General features: G+C 38.9%; 1 protein-coding gene across 1 annotated transcript in view; it reads left to right on the forward strand.

The window, feature by feature from the left end:
- The window catches only part of LOC140237851 (uncharacterized), a 46,473-nt gene that overhangs the window by 12,134 nt on the left and 12,693 nt on the right, over nt 1-21,646 (forward strand). The window contains 6 exon segments of the mRNA XM_072317783.1: nt 12-222; nt 1,580-1,962; nt 2,799-2,939; nt 4,578-4,649; nt 14,748-14,795; nt 15,597-15,715. Of these exon segments, the coding sequence (XP_072173884.1) occupies nt 12-222; nt 1,580-1,962; nt 2,799-2,939; nt 4,578-4,649; nt 14,748-14,795; nt 15,597-15,715 (974 nt within the window).

Below are 21,646 nucleotides of genomic sequence, written 5' to 3' on the forward strand. Positions count from 1 at the left end.
ATTTCCCCCAGGTGTACGAGGAGCGCAAGACGAAGATGATGCAGGAGCACGCAGACAAGGTGGAATTCCTGACGGAGCAGTTCCAGATGATGAAGGAGGAGCAGGAGAAGACCAGTGGAGAGCAGCTGCACTACCAGGAGCAGGCCGAGACCCTGGGCAAGGAGCTGGCAGCGCTCCGGGAGCAGTGCGAGACGTTGGAGACGGAGAATAGGGCCGTCAAAGGTAGTCTCATTCACAGGCTTTTTGTATCGCAACGAGTTCATGGTATGATGGATGACAGACTATGCTGCTGATGAGACAACACAGCTGTCCACAAGTCAAAGATGACTGTACTTACTTAAGAAGTAGAGTAATTGTGACCGCCCGGCTCAATACCTTCAAAAAGTCGCGGATTGGGCCTCTCTGTAATGGACCAAAATAGTTCTTTGGGTTGACTGACTCAAATTTTTAAAGTTTGACCTACCTCGCAGAGAAATTTCTCCTTTACCTTCTGTCAAAATTTTGTGGCTTGAAAGAAATCCAAAATCAAGATGTAAGCAGTTTTTGTGGACCATATTTTTTTTTTTTTTTTATAAGACAGATGCTGTGGTCACTGTGATTTTCATGGTTTCTTCTGCAGAGCAAGCCTGAGTGACCTTGATCTTTAAGTCCTCTTTTCTCCCTTTTCTATGAAACTGCACCTCCTATCTCTGTGTTATTTCGATCACTTTTTGAATGGTTTAGAATAGTCCAATTTTAACAAGTTTTATATTATTTTAAGCCTAGAGCTTTACTCTTTTAAACTATGTAGAATAGTGAGCATTTAGGAATATGTATAGTCATAATTCCTGTTTTGAGATACTTTTCAGGATGAGAACTGTTGTAAAAAGACATTGCATATCAGTGGGTATTGAAGCTTCCATGAAATGTCAATGCATGGTAAACATTGTGTGCATATATCATGTGACGAATCATTGTAATGCTCTGGAGAGAGAAATCGTGAAATTTGGGTTTGGTTTTATGTTATGTTTGGTTTTGTATTACATGGTATAGTTCCTGTAACAACTTCCATGTATTATTCAGTGATGATGCCTTGACTTGGCTACTTTCATTGCACAGCATCATATTTTACTCCTGTGAGGATGTTGTAAAAAAGAAACTTATGAGGAGTAAATTTGTGCTAATTTCATGGCGCTTGAAACTAGCATAGAATAAAAGCATGTTGATTTTTATTTTATTATTTTTTTTTTTTTTTGGGGGGGGGGACTGGATGTAATATTACTTTATATCTTTGATTTCAGAGAAAATATATAGTAGGGATATTAATGTTATATTAGTTGTAGCTTTCTTCGTGTTTGCTAGTTCTGAGCATGAGTGACTTTGCTCGTGTAATGTGGATCAGTAACATTTAACTGCAGTATATGCTGGCAAAGCCCTTTAAACTGCTGTGGCATTGATGAGCTGTTTAAAAATATGCCAAATACATCTTGACTCGCCAAGCTTGAAAAATAAGTCAAAATTAATGAAATTAGTGAAAAATTCCATGTTTACCTCACATACTTCATTTTGTGCATTTCTGTTTTTATTTTCTCCGTCACAGAGAAGAACAACGACTTGAACCTGGAGATCCTACGCATGCAGGAAGTGGTGGAGCTGTCGCGGACAGAGCGGGACGAGATCTCGTCCAAGCTGGAGCAGGTGAGCACGGAGACGTCGCAGCACCTGCAGCAGACCAAGGTGGAGATGGAGCAGCTGCAGGGCAGGATCCACACCTCAGAGAAGGAAGGGGAGGAGAGGATGGGTGCCATCCGCACCCTGGAAGCGGAGCTGGAGGGAGAGAGGAGGCGGGCTGGAGAGCTGGAGGCGGAGCTCTCCGGAGCCAGGGAGGAGGCGGCCAGGGTGCAGAGCACGATGGAGGAGGAGATTGCTGGCCTCAAGTTCCAGCTGAGCTCAGAGGCCATGCAATATCAGCAAACACTGCAGGTAGTGCTTCTTGTATGTATGTCCATGTTTAAACACCATTTTTTTTTCCAGTCTCAAGAAATTTGTTTTTCTTCATTTTTTTTCAAAACTTCTTTCTAATTTATATTTGTGTTATTCAGAAGCAATCAACATTTGTGCAGGTGAGTTTGATACCATAGATAATTAAAGCGATGAAACGATGGCATGTTTAAAACTGCAAATCCAATACGCAGTACGGTACATTAGTTCTTATACTTGCATCCATGTTGGTAGCATTTAAACATTTATAGAGGCATTTGATCTTAAGGTGGATCATTTCATAAACACTCACAGCTTGATAGTATGAAACCTCCTCTTTCAAAGATGATCAACTCTGAGGAAGACTGGTTTCGTCTGGGTTGAAAATGATATGGAGGTGTCGTGGCCAAGTTGATAAGAGCACTCATTTCTGAATCACATGAGTGTCATTTCAGTTTGTGGGTTCGAGCCCAACAAAGCCTGACACTTCCCCCTTCAGCAAGGCACTTTGTCCACCATGCTGCACTCCGCCCAGGAGTATAAATGGGTACCCAATAGGATAAGAATGTGGATTGATCAGCATATGTGTGTGCTTGTAACATAACGACTAGCTAGAATACTTCTGAGGGAGTGGAGAGTGAGCACTGTCAGTGTTTGCCAGAAAAAAAATATATCCAGTGACTGGGATAGTAATAGTATTATGTGCCTTGAGGGCTTTACAGAGTGGATTTGGTGCAATATAAGTAACATATATTATAATTATTATTCTGTGTGCTAAGGCTTAGTGTACACCAGAGATGACTGTCCCGTACCCTGGCTTATATTCTCTCATTTTCCAGAGTTATCAAGAGCAGGAGGGTGAAGTGAGACTGCTAAAAGCTGCCAAGAGTGAGCACGAACAGACGATCAGCGAGCTCAGGGTTGAGCTGATGACGCTGAAGCAGAAAGCCAACCAGGACAAAGTCAGCTTCCAGAAGAAGGTAAAGAAATGATAATACAATTTGCTGACTCACTGCAGATTTTCTTCTTTTTTTTTATTAACTTTTAAGTGCTTAATGAGCTGATAATAGGCTTTGATGTTTTGTTTTGTAGCTTTATAATCAGCAGTTTGTCATGTTTAAAGAGTCAACAAATGTCTGTGTAAACATTTAGCACTTCAGCCAAACCCACCACAACATACAGACATGTGTCCATACACACACACGCCCTTAGACAACAGGGTAGAGATGAATTTACGTTTGCAGCAACTGAATTTCCCCTCAAACATAAATCCTCCCCTTCAGAAGAAAAATGAAAACAAAAGAAATTAAAGATACATGAATACTACGCTATCAATTTGGAAAAAGAAGGTCGTAAACTTCCTCTCTTCTGCTGACACTATATACTTTTGTTTTACTGTCCAACCTGATATACTCTCTAACCACAATTCTCATATCTTGTGATGTTACAACAATTTACGATTTTCACAGGAAACTGTATCTACCACTATCAGTATCATAATGACCATTTTTAATGCTTACTCTGCCAAAGCCACAACTTTGCACCTAGTAATCTTGCAAGTCCAAGTCCTGTGAGTTTGAAAGTTATCTGACCAAGCAAAAGGGTTTTTAATCTCATTCTTTCCTTTTGATAAGAAAGGCACAATAAACTTGGTCAGTATGTTATAGTGGTGGCCTGCCTCTGTGAGTAGATACAAATTGTGTACTTTCACGTCTGTGTAAAACAATATGAGTGTCTCAGTATGATCCGCTTTTAGCAAAACTTCAGCTGCTGTGTGTTTCGCATTAGTGCAAGAAGGACACTAGCTCTGTATGGACTCTGTGCAATTCTGCCTGTTTTGGTTGCCCCCCCCCCCCCAAAAAAAAAAAAAAAAAAAAATTGTTTCCCTTCACTAGTTTTCGTTTGACATCCTTTAATCCCAACACTTGCTTAATGAAAGATGCAGTTCTCACAGTGAACCTACCAGGTATACTATCTGTTTGTTGATTCTGTCTTCCCCATGTGCGTAGACTTCAATTTCCCAATATTCCCGTTTCTCACTCACTGAGTGACATAAGACGTTAATATGATAGATGATCTTGCCTGTCAGCTGGTGAAGACAGCGCCATTCCCACCCATGCCAACACCTTATACAATTTTCCCAAATACTGTAAAAGTGGATATTTTGGCGTGAGTAATTTTTTTTTTTGCTTTCAGCTGCGAAAGATGAATTTTGCATGTTTTTAGTTCTGCGGAATAAAGACATTTATTAGTGGAACACGTGACCAGCAAATACATTTGCATGCTTTTTCACTTCACAGTATATATTTATTTCTCAGTAATGAATGACTGTATTTGATTTTTTCTTTAGTCATGTCTTTTGCAGTGTGTGATTGCAAAGGCAGAATATTTGCAGAAAAAAAGTCAGTTTGTTTCCTGTTTTCTAGATATTTTGACAGCGCTGAAACCGTTTCAGTGCATATTGGTAAGTTTTCTTCATTACTCCGACCCTAAGGGTGACCTGAAACAATACAAAGCGATTCTTGCCTCGTATACGTGTAGGCCTCTAGTCTCTAAAAATGCTCTAATAAACAAGATAAACAGTACCAGTAAATGCTTTTTCCCCCCAAACCTATCAGCTCACCGAGCAGGAAAATGAAATAACGCGACAAGAACGGCAGATCGGCATACACCAAGAGAGTGTGGAAGAGGTAAAGGGCGAGTTGAGTCGCTTGTGCATAGCTTTGTTTAGCATCTCCTTCACTGCATGCATGCACCTTTCCACAATGTGTTGTCATGTATATATGTACAGTATATATGTGTAGATCCTTTTCTTTAGCACGCAGCATTTAGACAGCCGTGCCACTAACCTCTTTCTGATTTATGCAGCGTTTCCTTGGGTATTCTAACCTGGATTGCTTGCAGTGCTGAATGAAATTGACCGTGCCCATGTTTTTAATGAATTGCATTATTAACATTTTTTTTTTTTAACAGAAATTTATCATATCATTCACACATTTTAGAGGTCTTGTAAGTATGAGCTGAATTATTTGGTTCTTGATGCCAAATAATTCACAGATGCTGTGAAGGAAAACACCTCCAGTTGTGACACCGCTTGTCAATTTTAGCCTGATGTATCATTGTCCACATTGCCATTTTGAACTTAAATCACCAAAAAAAGAAAAAAATGATAAGAAGAAATACAAAAAAGAGCTTTGTCAAAAATTGGCAGTCTAAGACAATATGTGACCGTGCATCACAAAACGAACAAAAAGTCACACCCCTTGATTTTACGTGAGGACACAAAAAAGTCAAATGGGTCAACCAAGTCAATCTTGAGTGTTTCATATTTTCTGAAAGAGCTATCCTTCTTCTTCACTATTCTTTAGTTTGGAATCATAACATGAATGGGAAAGTGTGTTTTCAGCAGTTTTTCTACACCCCTTTTTGGGGGGAGAGTAGAATGATCCGTATGTCTTAGAGGCCCCTTTTCATTTCTTAAAATCCTTTGCACACTCTTTACTTTCAAGTCTAATAACTTGTAAAAGGATAAAGCTACTGCTTTGAAAGTTGACATTTATTATAAACAGAATGGCCCGAATTTACGAAGGTGGTACAAATGAAACCATGGTTTAAACCATGGACAAAACCATGGAGCGCCAAGTGTCGCACGGAATATTTCGTTACGAAATTGGTCATTTCGTCGACAAAATGACCGTTTCGTTTACGAAATTATCATTTCGTGGACAAAATGTTCATTTAGTTACAAAATGTTGTCGTTTTGCTACTAAATAATCATTTCATCGACGAAATGACCAATTTCGTAATGAAATATTCCATGCGACACTCGGCGCTCCATGGTTTTTGTCCATGGTTTAAACCATGGTTTCATTTGTACCACCTTCGTGAATTCGGGCCAATGTGTTAATCAAACATGCTTAATTTCAGCTTAATCTGATAATCCCTTCATTGTTGTCACTACAATGGTTTACATCAATTTTTTTGGTCCCATTCACGGCACAGGTAGCACAGCTTAGTAAAGATTAGGCACTTGAATAGACCCTGTACATCTTATTAGCCTCTTTTCTCAGTTCAAACTTTCCAGAGTGTGCGCTTTCTTTCCCATATCTATATAGGTTAGGAGAATCCATTTGAATTGAGTTATACATCATTTTAAAGCTTAGAGTCTGCTCTTTCAGAATCTGTCCCTAACTAAAAATCCATGTCTGGCGACTTTTTGTTGGTTTTGTGGTGCAGGGTCACATATGTATGTACATGCAGAAAAACATTTTACTGCCCAATGATAGGCACATTTGTGAGAGATGCAGCAATGCTATACTTTTTTTTTTTTTTATTTCCAGACCTTTATCCATGATTAAATTGCCACATCTTCCCTTGGTTATGAGAGATTTTCCAGTCACTTAACCACATTATTATATCACTGACATCACATATTAAACAAGGGACCATACCATTTTTTTTTTTTGGGGGGGGGGTGGTGAAGGTGGGATGGGGGTTGTCCACACTTCGCTTGCTATAGCTACAAGACTTTTATTTCAGCCAAATGCAATTTAGAAATGGCGCAATATATGAAAAAAATAGATATCAGTGTGGCGTGTATCTAATATGCATCATTTTTCTGTTAAAAGACCCACAAAATCCTGTTTATGCAGTATGCAAAAAAAGGTTGTGACCGCATATTATCAAAAAAAAAAAAACTAATTGCACATAGGTACTGCATATAGTATGAAGTTCAGTGATTTGGTAATGTTGATATCTATGATTCTTGATCAACTTGCTTACAGTCGTTTTTTCATTTTGATTTGCTGGATCAAATTTTTCTAGATCAGCTATTCTGAAGAGATTTAAAGAAGACTTCCATATTTTTTTCTTTTTGTTCACATTCAATTTTTGTTTGATACTCCAGGGCTGCACACTAACCCATTTTTTCTGCCGGTCCAACCTGCCTCTGTCGGACCGGTAAATGCCCCGTTTTAACATTTTTTACCGGTCTGAACAGAAAATTTACCGGTCAACAACGACAACCTAAAAAATAAACTTATTTTCTTGTTTTTTTTATGGACGTACCCCCCCCCCCCCACCCATGTACATTTTACAGATTAATATTTTTTTTAAACTTGCATTATCTATTGCACAAGAAATAAAAAAATAGGAAAAACTAGAATGTTTGTTTGTGAATTACAGTGTAAAATGATAATGAACAAAATTAGATTGTATCAAATGCGTTTGTGACTTTTTCTAAACATCGGCGCACGAACTTGCTGCGTAACCTGCTCTTGGTGGTCAGTTGGATTGCGACGATTTAATGAATTATTTTAGCTGTGAAATTTTCTGATGTACGCGCTCCAAGGAGTTCTTTATTTTTCTCCCGATAATCTATTCGCATTTGTGCATGCGTTCTTGAAAGGCACACGACATGCAGGGCCGAATTCATGATACTTTTTGCTCCTATTTCCACCTCAAATATTAGCGGGATTGTGACGATTTCATAAATTACTTCGGCTGTAATATTTTCTGATGCAAGCGCCAAAAGAGGTTGAAAATGTGTCCTTTCTTTTTTCCCGATAAACTCTTCGAATTTCGTAAGTGCGTTCTTAAAAAGATGCACCACATGGCCGAATTCATGATACTTTTTGCGCCTATTTCTACCTCAAATAATCAGCGGGATTGTGACGATTTCATAAATTACTTCGGCTGTAATCTTTTATGATGCACGCGCCAAAATGGGTTGAAAATGTGTCCTTCATTTTTTCCCGATAAACTCTTCGAATTTCGTAAGTGCGTTCTTAAAAAGATGCACCACATGGCCGAATTCGTGATACTTTTTGCTCCTATTTCCACCTCAAATATTAGCGGGATTGTGACGATTTCATAAATTACTTCGGCGGTAATATTTTCCGATGCAAGCGCCAAAAGAGGTTGAAAATGTGTCCTTTATATTTTCCCGATAAACTCTTCGAATTTCGTTCGTGCGTTCTTAAAAAGATGCACCACATGGCCGAATTCATGATACTTTTTGCGCCTATTTCTACCTCATATAATCAGCGGGATTGTGACGATTTCATAAATTACTTCGGCTGTAATCTTTTATGATAACGGGCCAAAATGGGTTGAAGATGTGTCCTTTATTTTTTCCCGATAAACTCTTCGAATTTCGTAAGTGCGTTCTTAAAAAGATGCACCACATGGCCGAATTCATGATACTTTTTGCGCCTATTTCCACCTCAAATATTAGCGGGATTGTGACGATTTCATAAATTACTTCGGCTGTAATATTTTCTGTTGCAAGCACCAAAAGAGGTTGGAAATGTGTCCTTTATTTTTTCCCGATAAACTCTTCGAATTTCGTAAGTGCGTTCTTTGATGCACCACATGGCCGAATTCATGATACTTTTTGCGCCTATTTCTACCTCAAATAACCAGCGGGATTGTGACGATTTCATAAATTACTTCGGCTGTAATCTTTTATGATGCACGCGCCAAAATGGGTTGAAAATGTGTCCTTTACTTTTTCCCGATAAACTCTTCGAATTTCGTAAGTGCGTTCTTAAAGATGTTCCACACAGCCGAATTCATGATACTTTTTGCGCCTATTTCTACCTCAAATATCAGCGGAATTGTGGCGATTTCATGAATTACTTCGGATGTAACTTTTTTTGATGCACGCACCGGCTAGAATGGTTGAAAATGCGATCTTTATTTTTCTCCCCATAATCTCTTCGCATTCCGTACATGCGTTCTTGAAAGGTATACGACACGGCGGAATTCACGATCTTTTTTGCGCCTATTTCTACCTCAAATATCAGCGAGATTGCGATGATTAAATGAATAACTTCGGCTGTAATCTTTTATGATAATGCGCCAAAATGGGTTGAAAATGTGTCCTTTATTTTTCCCGGATAAACTCTTCGCATTTCGTAAATACGTTCTTAAAAGATATACGACACGGCCAAAAAGCATGATTCTTTTTGCGCCTATTGTTTCCTCAAACTTCGACGGGATTGCGATGATTTCATGACTTATTATTCGGCTGTAATCTTTATGATACACGCGCCAAAATGGGTTGAAAATGTGTCCTTTATTTTTCCCCGATAAACTCTTCGCATTTCGTAAATGCGTTCTTAAAAGATATACACAACACGGCCAAAAATCATGATTCTTTTGCGCCTATCGTTTCCTCAAACTTCAACGGGATCGCGATGATTTTATGAATTATTATTCGGCTCTAATCTTTATGATGCACGGGCCAAAAGGGGTTGAAAATGTGTCCTGTATTTTTCACCCAATAATCACTTTGCATTGCGTACATGCCTATACGTCACGGCCGAATTCACGATCCTTTTAGCGCTTATTTCTACATCAAATATCAGCGGGATTGCGATATGTCATTAATTATTTCGGCTGTTATCTTTTGTAATACATTCACCAGAAGGGTTGAAAATACGTTCTTTATTTTTCTCCTGATAATTTCTTCGCATTTGTGCATGCGTTTTCAAAATTATACATTGCATGCAGGGCCGAATTCGATATTCTTTTTGCGCCTATTATTGTTTACTCAAATTCCAACGGGATTGCCAAATTTTCATGAATTACTATTCGGCTGTAATCTATATGATGCAATCGCCAAAAGGGGTGAAAATGTGTCGTTTATTTTTCTCCCGCTAATCTTTTCCCATTTCGTACATGCGTTCTTAAAAGGTATACGACACGTCCGAATTCACGATCCTTTTTGCGCCTATTTCTACCTGCAAATATCAGCGGGATTGTGGCAATTTCATGAATTACTTCGGATGTAATCTTTTGTAATGCACGCACCAGAAGGGTGAAAATGTGTTTTTTATTTTTCTCCCGACAATCTCGTCGCATTTGTGTATGCGTTTTTGATGAACAACACGGCATGCAGGACTGAATTCAAGATCCTTTTTGCGCCTATTATTTCCTCAAATTTCAACGGGATTGCGTTGATTTCATGAATTGTTATTCGGCTGTAATCTTTTATGATGCACTCACCAAACTGTTTCCTTTATTTTTTTTTCTCCTCTATAATCTCTTCACATTTCGTACATCATAAGCATTTGAAAGATACGACGCGGCCGGTCGAATTCATGATCCTTTTTGGGACGATTTCTACCTCAAATATGTAAGCGGGACTGCCATGATTTCATGATTTTTTTTTCTCCCTAGTATTATCTCTTCACATTTTGTGCATGCGTTCTTAAAAAGTTCACGGAAGGGCCGATTTCGTGATCCTTTTTTGCACCTATCTTCATTATGAGACCATTCTGAGCGAATGAAAATATTCATTTGTGAAATGACTGTGTAAAATGAAAATAAACGCAATCAGATCCATTTACTGTATCGCTGAATATCGAATGTGTTTTTACTTTTTCTAAAAATCGACACTAGTATATTAGTTCTAACATAACTGCCACGCTGCAGCGAAGCCGGGATCGGATCGATCTTGCGTTAAAAATCATGAGTAAAATGACCCAGAAATGCGTGCGCTTCTATCAATGCTTCTTGTCTGGCATGACCGCCGATCGCAAGCAATCGAAAAGCAGTTACACTGTACATGCTTTGCATGTATTGCATTGCATGCAGTGCGTGAGCAGCGCCAAATGCGCAAGCTAGCGCGACTCCGATAACTGGTCGACTGCTAGTGCTCAAAACTAATCCCGTTTACTGTACAAATTGCACCGGTAGACATAAACGAAAACTTGCGTAAAACTTGTTGAACAGTGCGATATCTTGCATTCTGTTTCTCCCTGATTGGGGCTGCTCTTTTTCTTTCTACTGACTATTAATGTTTTTTTTTTACTGGTCATGTCGGACCGGTAACTTGTGGATTTCCTGAAAAGTTACCGGTCCGACAGTGACTTTTACCGGTCTTTGACCGTCGGACCGGCGCCAGTGTGCAGCCCTGGATACTCTTTTACTCACTCACTGTAGTGAAAGAGACTCACTCACTGTAGTGAAAGAGACTCACTGTAGTGAAAGAGACTCACTCACTGTAGTGAAAGAGTGCAATGTGGCAGTTTGATAACAGTTTGAATGTCTGATGCATATACATCGAACATTTGAGGACAGAATTACCATTTAATATCTGTAATAATTTCTATAGAATCCAACTTTCATGAATACGTGATATGTCTCGGGCATGACATCTTGAAACCCAGTGCATGAAAAGCTGCGTCTTGCATGTCTCTTCACACGATGCAAACAAACATTACAGATGTGTCATGAATTTTGCAAGACTGTAGCATGTGCAGAAATGTTGGATTTAGCAGGACAGCAATGTCTAGTGAATATCCACCATAGATAGAGCAGGGAATTCCCATCATAATGGACTTCAAGTATAATTGGCAAGCCCACACATGGAAGCAATGATAGCCAAATTTATACCAAACAACATTTTGTGCTTTATCAGTCGCAACGTGGTACAGTTTATGACCTCATACACCCTGACTTCAAGGGCACACAAGAAAATGGTGATATCATGCAAATTGAACCGGACAGCTGTGCTGTCATATACTATAAATCATGTATTTCATGTTCGCATATTTCATAAATAGATTGCTGTCTGGGAAATTGAACTATCAATTCAAATGAATGATTTTTGTATCAAGTTGTTTCCTGTCTCACAATCAGGAGACTGTTGGTTTGAATCCAACTCAAGTACATTGTATGACTGCCAATGATTTTTTATCGTGGCTTTTGCTCTAAACACGATATGATTGGTGCTTTTATATGTCAATGAACAATCTGTCAATCAGTTGCTATTAACCTACACTGTATATCAAGTCCAAGAGTCATTTTGCTGCAGAAATTAGCCTCTTATCATCATCAAATTGGCAAGTCATAATTTTACTGCAAATTGGCAACTAGTAATTCTACTGCAAACTGGCAACTCATAATTTTACTGCACATCTTGTCTTGGAGATTAAGGAACTAGTAATATTCATCAATTTTGCACAAATCAGCAAAAGAAAAATTCAAATGTTGCCAAATTTGCAACAGAGCATTAAATCACCAGCTAAAAAGGATGTATTATAAACTTTAAAAGAAATTTGGAGGGTCTTGATAATTTTGCAACTGAAATGAATAATGGTATGTTGCCCAAATGAGGCTCAGTGAAAGAGGAGGTTTTGCATTCTACCTTTTTTTTTAATGAAATGCTAGCATGAATGAGGAATGGTGTGATAAAAGGATATGGCATCAAACCAAAGAAATGGAGTAAGGCAGTTTATGTGCATGATGGGAAAACAACATGTCAGAATTATATACCACCATGGTTTGTTGGTAGTCGAAACACATAAATTGCAACCCAGTTATGACATGGCCATAAAAAATGTTCCTTTTCAGAATGAGATTGTCATGTTCGTTTTGTGATCATGATTTTTTTTTTTTTTTTTTTTTGGTGACTAAGTAATGCCTTTGTACACATGACTTGCTGTGTTTTCTGGAATGCAAGCAAACATTTGTAATATTAATGCCAGTTCTTTCCCAAACTTTGAGAATTTATGCTGAGCAGGGTATTTGACCTAATTCCAATTGAAATAGGGAAGGAAGTGTAGTGAGAGTGATGCTGCCCCCCCCCCCCAAAAAAAAAAAAAAAAATCACAAATTTGTAGGATATGAAGAAATATCACAACTGTGCAAAAATACGAAAAGATTTTGGAGCGTCCATATATAATAATCGCTGTATAGACATGCACAATTGTTTGTTTGTTTGTTTTTTTGTTTTGTTTTTGTTTTTTTTTTTTTTTAAGTTAATGAATACCTTTGGGTAACATCTCTTATCTTTGACAGACTCATAGAAAAGCATAGTATGTTTGAGAGCATCACTCCTTTGCTGAAGCACACCATCACATGCACTGCTACACATATGCACGCAGATTTCAAGTACATCCAGTAAAGGCACGCTTTTGCCATGCCAGGCCGATAAATGACTCTCGGATGTTAATAGCCACCTTCAGGTAGTGTTTGGTTGCATAAATGAGCTGGGCATGTTTAGTGTTGGCTGTGACATTGGTGTTAGTTTTCCCCGGGGTTCTTGGCTACTTCAGTACCTGCCTCCTGGACATGAAACTACTCTCGTGGCTGACCTTTGGCCCATACCACTAATTGTGATGAATTGGCAGTCAGTAATATGCAGCTGTATTAAATACAAGGCTATCTGTTTTGGCTCTATTCTGACTGGATTACTGGCAGATGATCTTGTATTTTTTCCTGTTTTTTTTTTAATGTCTCATACCCAACAACTACATTTAATGTGACAGGATGTAGATATCCTGAACTCCATTCACTTTACATGATTATGCCTTGAACAATTTACTTATGTGGGCACAAGTTGTAGGACTGTGCCCCAGGGACCCTACGACAGTAGATCCCAAGATTTATTTCCCCTTTTCCCTAAGACACTAAATTCAAAGAAAAACACAAAAAGATAGCATACTAGTAAATATTATTTCCTGCAGTATTTACCCTATACTCCATTCACATTAAATCTGACAGCCAGTTATGATTGTACAACTTGACTCTACCATTGGACAATGAAAATGCATACATAGCCTCCCAGTCCAAGTAGTTTATCGTTCTATATCAAAGTTTTTGTTGGTCTTTTGTGTGTGTATGTGTGTGTGTGTGTGTGTGTGTGTGACAGTGGTGGTGGGAAGGGGAGATGAGGGATTTTTCCACACATTCAAGATTAATGTGGAAATGGCTACTAATATGAATGCTGTTGTTGCATTACTGACAGTTTCAACATAATGTCTGGAGGAGTGTATATAATATACTCTACATGTAGGTGTGGATGGACTTTGACTTGCTTAATTTCATCAGTAGATTCCACATAGTAGCACTTACAGCTGTGGTGACCAGAAAGTGAACTTGCATTGGTTGTTCAGCAAACATTGATAGCAAGGGTCTGTGATATGGTGTATATACCAGGTACGAATTATGCATTGTTCATTAGCATACATTATACATGTCAACACTGACCCCATGCTGCTGTAATGTGCATAGTTACCAAATGGGGCATTAGCCAAGAAACTCCCCCAAAATACATACATCTCCCTAGCCTCCTAAACTAAACTGGCGCCCTCCCTGTTTATTTTGATAAAGTCAGATGATGGAGGTACTTGTCCTTATTACAAATTGGTGCACCCATGATCTTATATGTTGGATGTTTTGGTTTTAACTCCAATCGATGCACAGTTATCAATTCAGAATATATTAATTACTCAAATTTGAATCAGAAACTTGAGAAATCAGAGGCTGCATTGAGATGTTGGACGTGCAACAACTGAAGTGTTTTGACCTTTGACCCCTGTAAATAGCCTATGCTAGACCCACAGTGTGCTCTGGTTTCCCATAGCAATCTTCATGATTGTTAGGTCCATATGTTGGCCACTCTGTGTGTATTACTTTAAATGCACACAGACAGTGTGCAGACATCCTTTCCTCCCCCCCCCCCCAAAAAAAAAAAGAAGAACCCAATGAAACAAAAGAAAAAAAAAAGCTATGAAGGACCCCCAAAAAGAAATACAAAAAAAAAAAAAACAACGAAAAAAACAAAGATTGAGGAAGCACTGCAAGCATATTTTCAAGTTGTTTATTTTCATTTTGTTTCCTTTTGACTCTTATTTATTTTGATTTGTTTTGTTTTGATTTTTTGGTTTGGCTAGTGCTATTTTTTAATGTGGTGAATGTTATTATCATTAAAAATGAATATTCTCTCATGTATCAATTTTATGTATGTTTCTCTTACTTTTCTTTAATTTTTGAAGTTGTCCAGATGTCTTGAAGATGAGAAAAGAGCAAGGACAGACTTGCAGGTGAGTTTCTGACCCATCCAACTCATACAGGTGACAAAATTCTAATAAGAATTTCCTTAGAGAAGCATGGAGTGGCATATTAAGAGCCCATTCTTCAAAAACACTTTTCAACATTGCTTCCACAACAATTTGTTGGTTGAGAAAGAAAAGGGCATTATGTGAAACTAACCCCATGTCATTAGTGGCACTTTAAGGCCCTTATCTTTCTCAACCGATAAATTGCAGTTACATTAGCAGTGATTTAATGCCCACTGTTGATATATTTTGGCCTGGTTTCTGAGCATTCTGATTGCAATAATGGTGCAATGCAATTACTGTAACTGTTTGAACATATAAAGGGGGATAAAATGACTGCACAGTTAATAAGCAAAACCAAACAAATGTTAATGTAAAATTTCACTTACCTATTAAATACATGTAGTGAAAATCATCTAACATAACATCCATTTGGGATCTATCATTGGCCATTATAACTCTGTGGCCCAAATTCAGAGGGGTAGTTTATATTATCAAATCTATTGTGTGGATTTCATACATGAGCTAAAGCAAACGCAAAATGGGCATGCTTTTCACATGTGCGTGCCAGTGAAATATTATTATGCGATGTGTGATTATCTGATGCACATTTACGCAGACAAAATCTGCATAATCCATGCACTAAGTTTAAACTACCTTTGTGAATTGGGGCTGATTCTCTGACACCCTGTGGAGAGTCGTATTCTAGAGGATCGAGTGATGCGTGTTTCTCAACTGGCCTCACTCATTCACACTGCCTTTCCGCGTCCCCATTATGGCATTCAGGTGGAGGTGACTGTCCTGCGCACTGAGAATGGTAGCAAGGTGGCGTCCTTGGAGGAGGAACTGGCCCAAGCACTGGACGACAACGAGCAGTTGAAGAAACAGCTCATCAAGGTCATCAAGTGAGTGTGGCTCTGTGCCAGGTGCCCATTTCATATAGAGATTTTAAATCATAGTTAGTTACATCGAGTACTGTTACCATAGTACAGGGAAACCCTGTTAAAATGAGGTTGCTAGGGGTGCCGTGGAAATGGACATTTTTGCAGGAGTACCGTTAATATTTCACGCTCGGCCGAGTGAGATGAATTTCACATTTTCAACTCCATGGAATCAAAACATTGAATGATGTTACATACAATTGTTATGTCATATAACATAGTGTGATATTCCTGTGGAGGTGTACAAGGAAATTTCTTGGAAAGTGTGTAGAAGCATAGGAGCTTGTACATCTCTAACAAAAGTCATTAAGGCAGAATGTTTGTATCAAGAGCACGGTGGAAATTCTGACTTTTCGTTGTGAACAAACAAAATTTCTGTGAAGGCAGCAATGTCCCGTTCGAGTGTGACAAAATGACAGCTTTGAAGTGCTCAGAGAATTGAATGTTGTGTGGCACCTGTAAAAGCTGCTATCTTTGCGTACAATTATTTTTTGCAAATGAGGACATCACAGACATTTTCGCGAGAGTGATTCATGAAGTTTGCAAAAATTAAACCCTCACGAAAATAATAGCTTTAGTTTACAGTAGCTGACACCTTATTGACTGGATTGTACTTTTAGCACAGAGGTCGACATAGAGACTAATCCTGCGATGAATAGGCACTATGTTATTCCCCCTGATCCGTTTTGAATCATATCGGTCTTGTGTGGCCGTCCAGTGGTTACACTTGAGTAGCTTCGTCTTTCATACATTATGGCCAAGACCAGAGGACTTGACCAGTGCCAATAAAGAATACACACACACCCACACAAAACTAGCTATTTCTGTCTGTCTGCGTGGGCAAGTAAAGGGTTAATGTAAAAGTGGATATTTTCGCGTGACTAATATTTCGCACTCGGCGGGGTAAGAAGAGTTTCGCGTGTTTTTAATTCCGCGGAATCAAGACATTAACTACTGGAACATAAGGCAAGCAAAAATATTCGCGGGCTTTTATGTTCGCCCTAGTTTCGGGTAGCGTGAAATGCGCAAAAATTTCAACACCGCGAAAATTTCCACTTTTACAGTAACAGGTAAAGGCCTGGAGAAAATTTGCTGCAGAAATTATCATGCCATTAATAAATATTAATATTGAAGAAAGATTGGAAAGAACTGGTCAATCATTCATTAAAGTTCATGCAAATTTAATTTGCACAAAATCAAAGAGGAATTCAAAAGAAGATGCCAAATTTCAGACAGAAACAGGTCCATAGAATGGGAGCTTTGAAACTTCTACACAGAATTTCAGTTGTGACCTTTGACCTTGACCTTTGACCTATATTGTACATTTTGCTTCAAAATGCTACTCCTTCGCCATTTCTAACCCAATTTTGATTCTGTTTGCTTTATGTGATGGCACTAGGTGAGGGCTTCAAAACTTCTACACAGAATTTTGACCTTTGACTTCTTTGACCTTTGACCTTGATTTTTTACCTATATCGTACATTGGCTACAAAATGCTACTCCTTCGCCATTTCTAACCCGATTTCAATTCCGTTTTCTTTATGTGATGGCACTAGGTGAGGGCTTCAAAACTTCTACACAGAATTTTGACCTTTGACTTCTTTGACCTTTGACCTTGATTTTTGAATTTTATTGTACATTGGCTACAAAATGCTACTCCTTCGCCATTTCTAACCCAATTTTGATTCCGTTTGCTTTATGTGATGGCACTAGGTGAGGGCTTTAAAACTTCTACACAGAATTTTGACCTTTGACTTCTTTGACCTTTGACCTTGATTTTTTACCTATATTGTACATTTTGCTACAAAATGCTACTTCCGGCGGGGACATATATTACGCACCGCGTAATTTCTACTTTTCCTTGTTTAAACTCTACAAGCAGAATAAATTGTCACCTGTGAATGACAAAGTGATGAAATGAAGGAGGATATCTTACTGTACCTTATGGAGCCCTAAGAATATCATGTACAGTTTGACCTCGATTATCCGGCCTCCTTTTATCCGGAAATCTCTATTATCCAGACGCGTTCACGCAGTGAAGGACTTTTTTTTTTTCATCCAAAAAATGAGAAAAAACAGTGACTTTAAACTCAATTAAAATTTCTGCAAAACTCACACGATTTACCTACAATATTCCAGACAGAACTAACATAAATTCACACCACATTATCATCGTAAAAGTAAGCAGTCATGATCTATCGGGATTACAATTTTGCGCAGGCTAGCATAGATTACACCACCGTTGCGGGGTACGCTTCCTGCCTAGCTATTTACATTAACATTGTGTCTCCCATATCCGGCCAATTCGCTTATCTGGATGAGCGCCAGTCAGGCGCGCCGGAAGCAGTTTTGGATTGGGGGGGCAAACATTGGAGGGGGCTCAAGATTAGACCATGCATATGTTACACAATATACACATACACACACACACACACACCCACACACACACACACGCACACACATCTATTATATATATATATATATATATATACACTCTAAAAACGCAAATGTTGAATCAACATTTAAAAGGGCCGAGGAGTGACAGCATTTTTTGAAGTGTTGCATCCAACTTTTAAAATAACATTTTAAATGTTGAATCTAGCAGGAAAACCAACACTTTCAAAATGTTGTCACTCCCCGGCCCTTTTAAATGCTAATTCAATATTTGTGTTTTTAGAGTGTATATATATATGTAAAGTGGCCTACGGTGGGTCGAAACATGGGGGGGAACCATAAAGTAATTTTGACGGTCTGTATGCTTGTGCGTGTGTGCGTGAGCAATAATGGGACTACAATACATTACGGAATGTGATACATTCAACAACGCAGTCATTGAGGAACATTGTAAGTTTTCCTTACATGGATTATGGAATGACGGTGTGAAACGATCGACAAATCATATACTGTCAGCAACATAAGGTGAATGGCATAACAATAAAATGCGAGCGAGCGAAGCGAGCGAGCTTGAAAATTTTGATATTCTACAGTTCCAAAACTGGGGTTTGTAGCTATATCTTTCACTTTGGAAATTAATGGGGCGGCGCATCGGGCGCAACTGCTGGCAATTACTGGCAGCAACATTAGGAGAATGGCATAACGATTCAATGCGAGCGAGCAAAGCGAGCGAGCTTGAGAATTTTGACATTTTACAGTCCCCAAACTCCCGTTTGTAGCTATATCTTTCGCTTTGGAAATTAAGGAGGGGGGGGGGGGGGCATCGGGCGCAACTGCTGGCAATTACTGGCAGCAACGTTAGGAGAGTGGCATAACGAGTCAATGCGAGCGAGCGAAGCGAGCGAGCTTGAAAATTTTGACATGCTACAGTCCCCAAACTCCCGTTTGTAACTATACCTTTCGCTTTGGAAATTAAGGGGGAGGGGCATCGGGCACAACTGCTGGCAATTACTGTCAGCAACATTAGGAGAATGGCATAACGATTCAATGCGAGCGAGCGAAGCGAGCGAGCTTGAAAATTTTGACATTCTAGAGTCCAACAACTGCCGTCGTAGCTATGTTTTTCGCTTTAGAAATTAAGGGGAAGGCGCACCGGGCTCAACTGCTGGATGCGAGCGAGCAAAGCGAGCGAGCTTGAAAATTTTGACATTTTACAGTCCAAAAGCTGCCGTTTGTAGCCATATTTTTCCCCTTTTATTCATATATATACATATTTATTTTATTTTCTTTGTTTATTCATTTATTTTTATTATTATCTTCTCTTTTTTTTTGGGGGGGGGGCTTTTTGGGGGGGCAAAAATGCGTTTTGCCCCCCCACTTTTTGGATTGGGGGGGCGGCCGCCCCCCCTGCCCCCCCACTTCCGGCGCCTATGGCGCCAGTCCTGACATGATCAACTTTTATTTTTTTGCACCATTGCACGCCTCAGATGTCACAATGTACATACATGTATTTTTGCCCGCACACTCACTCACTCACTGTACTGTCATCAACTTCAGCCAATTACTTTCGTTTGCGGCTACCAATACAATGTACAACCATTTGCCTTTCAAGGAAAATGGTTGCCATTTCTGTACTATACTGGTATGCAAGAATCGGTGTAGACCACATCCTTTGATGTCTGAGGTGTTTTGTAAAAGAAATAGATTGTGGGTGTGGACTAGATTTTGCATTCGGTGAAATTTTGTACCATTGCACTCGTGACCATTCACTACTTGTATAATGTGTAACATTCAGACGCAGCAACAAACAAGTGAAATGTGGTTTCCATAAAGTGATGAGCTGACTTAAGTGGGTGAACTTAAGATCGTGGCATCACATATCATAGGCTTATATAGAAGAAGACAGAGCTTCAAGTGTAATTCCATTCTAAATTGGCTGTAATGAAGAGAGTAGAATGAAACAAATAGAATGGGCGAGGTTTTCGCTGAAGCCGGGCCCAAAATATTAAAGACTGTTGTTGAATTTCAAAGTTTCACATGCACACTTTTACTTCATTCAGTTGTTGGGAACTGAAAGGGAAAGTTTCAGATTGCCTCGATTGGCATGCCTTGGCAAGACTAAACTTGAACTGAAGGCCTGTCATGTGTCACAGCATTACTCTTCTTGGTCGTATGGCGTCTGACTAAGGTGTTGTGGGATATGTCCGATTCATTGTCACACTAGAAACATTTGACACTCGTTTCCCCAAAGGTGTAAAGTAAGAGCTGTAGACCAGTGTAAAAGAAAAGCTGTAGACCAGTGTTTAATATTCAAGGAGATGTAAGATCAGTGTAGGAAAAGAAATTTAGCCCAGTGTAATATACAAGATGTAGACTAGTGTCAAATAGAATATATGTAGATCAGTGCAGAATAAGAGATGTGGACCAGTGTAAAATAGGAGATGTAGATCAGTGTGAAATAAGAGTTGTAGACCTGTGTAGAATGAGAAATGTAGATTAGTGTAGAATAAGAGCTATGGCATTGTGTAGAATGAGAAATGTAGCAAAGTGTTAAATGAGAGATGTACTGAGTGTAGAATGAGAGATATGGCTCTGTGTAGAATAAGAGATGTAGCCAAGTGTTAGATAAGAGATGTAGACCAGTGTAGAATAAGAGGTGTAGCCAGTGTAAAATAAGAGATGTACCCAGTGTACAATGGGAGATGTACCTTGTAGCCCATTATAGAATAAGAGATGTTGACTAGTGTAGAATGAGAGGTGTAGACTAGTGTACATAATATAAAGGATGTAGACCAATGTAGAATATACACTTACCCAAAGACATTCAAATCTACCTGACTTCAGGGTTAATTAGGTAGCTGTAGCATTGAAATGAGGAAAGAGTTTTGTCTGTGCCATCACACAAATGAACTCTCATAAATGTTGACCTCCTTGTTCGAGGCATTCATGGGCAGGTAGTTTTGGTTTCCATGCATTTCCTTTTTACATTGATGCACACAATGAGTAATAACAACACAAGCATTCTTGCACATACACTGTAATGTGCTACGTTCATAAATGCATGATTGTAATGCCATGCCAAGTTTTTAGTCAGTCTTTGAGTGCGTTGCAGTGTCATCTTCATATAATGATCACAGTTGTTTCGATAATTGTATTAAAGCCTAAAGGCCCGTTTACACCAAGGAGGGTATTGGCAGTGGACCGGTGTTTTGCTATGGTGTGCCAAAAGGAACCATGTCTGTTTCTGTTACAATATCTCTTTTCTGCTGATAATTTATTTTTTCAAAATTAATCTTCAACTGGTGATTTTCTTGCATTTGATTTTGACATAAGAATAATATTTTGGGTGATTTTTTGTACCGAATTCCTAATTTTTTTTAAAAACAGAATCAGACATAATTCCTTTTGGTGCACCATAGCAAAAAAAACACACCAAAAAACGGACCATTTTCGTTACCATGCTCGGTGTAAACGTGCCCTAACTCTTCTCTTTCGATCACA

Source organism: Diadema setosum, chromosome 14, assembly GCF_964275005.1.
Source record: "Diadema setosum chromosome 14, eeDiaSeto1, whole genome shotgun sequence".
Taxonomy (NCBI): Eukaryota; Metazoa; Echinodermata; class Echinoidea; order Diadematoida; family Diadematidae; genus Diadema; species Diadema setosum.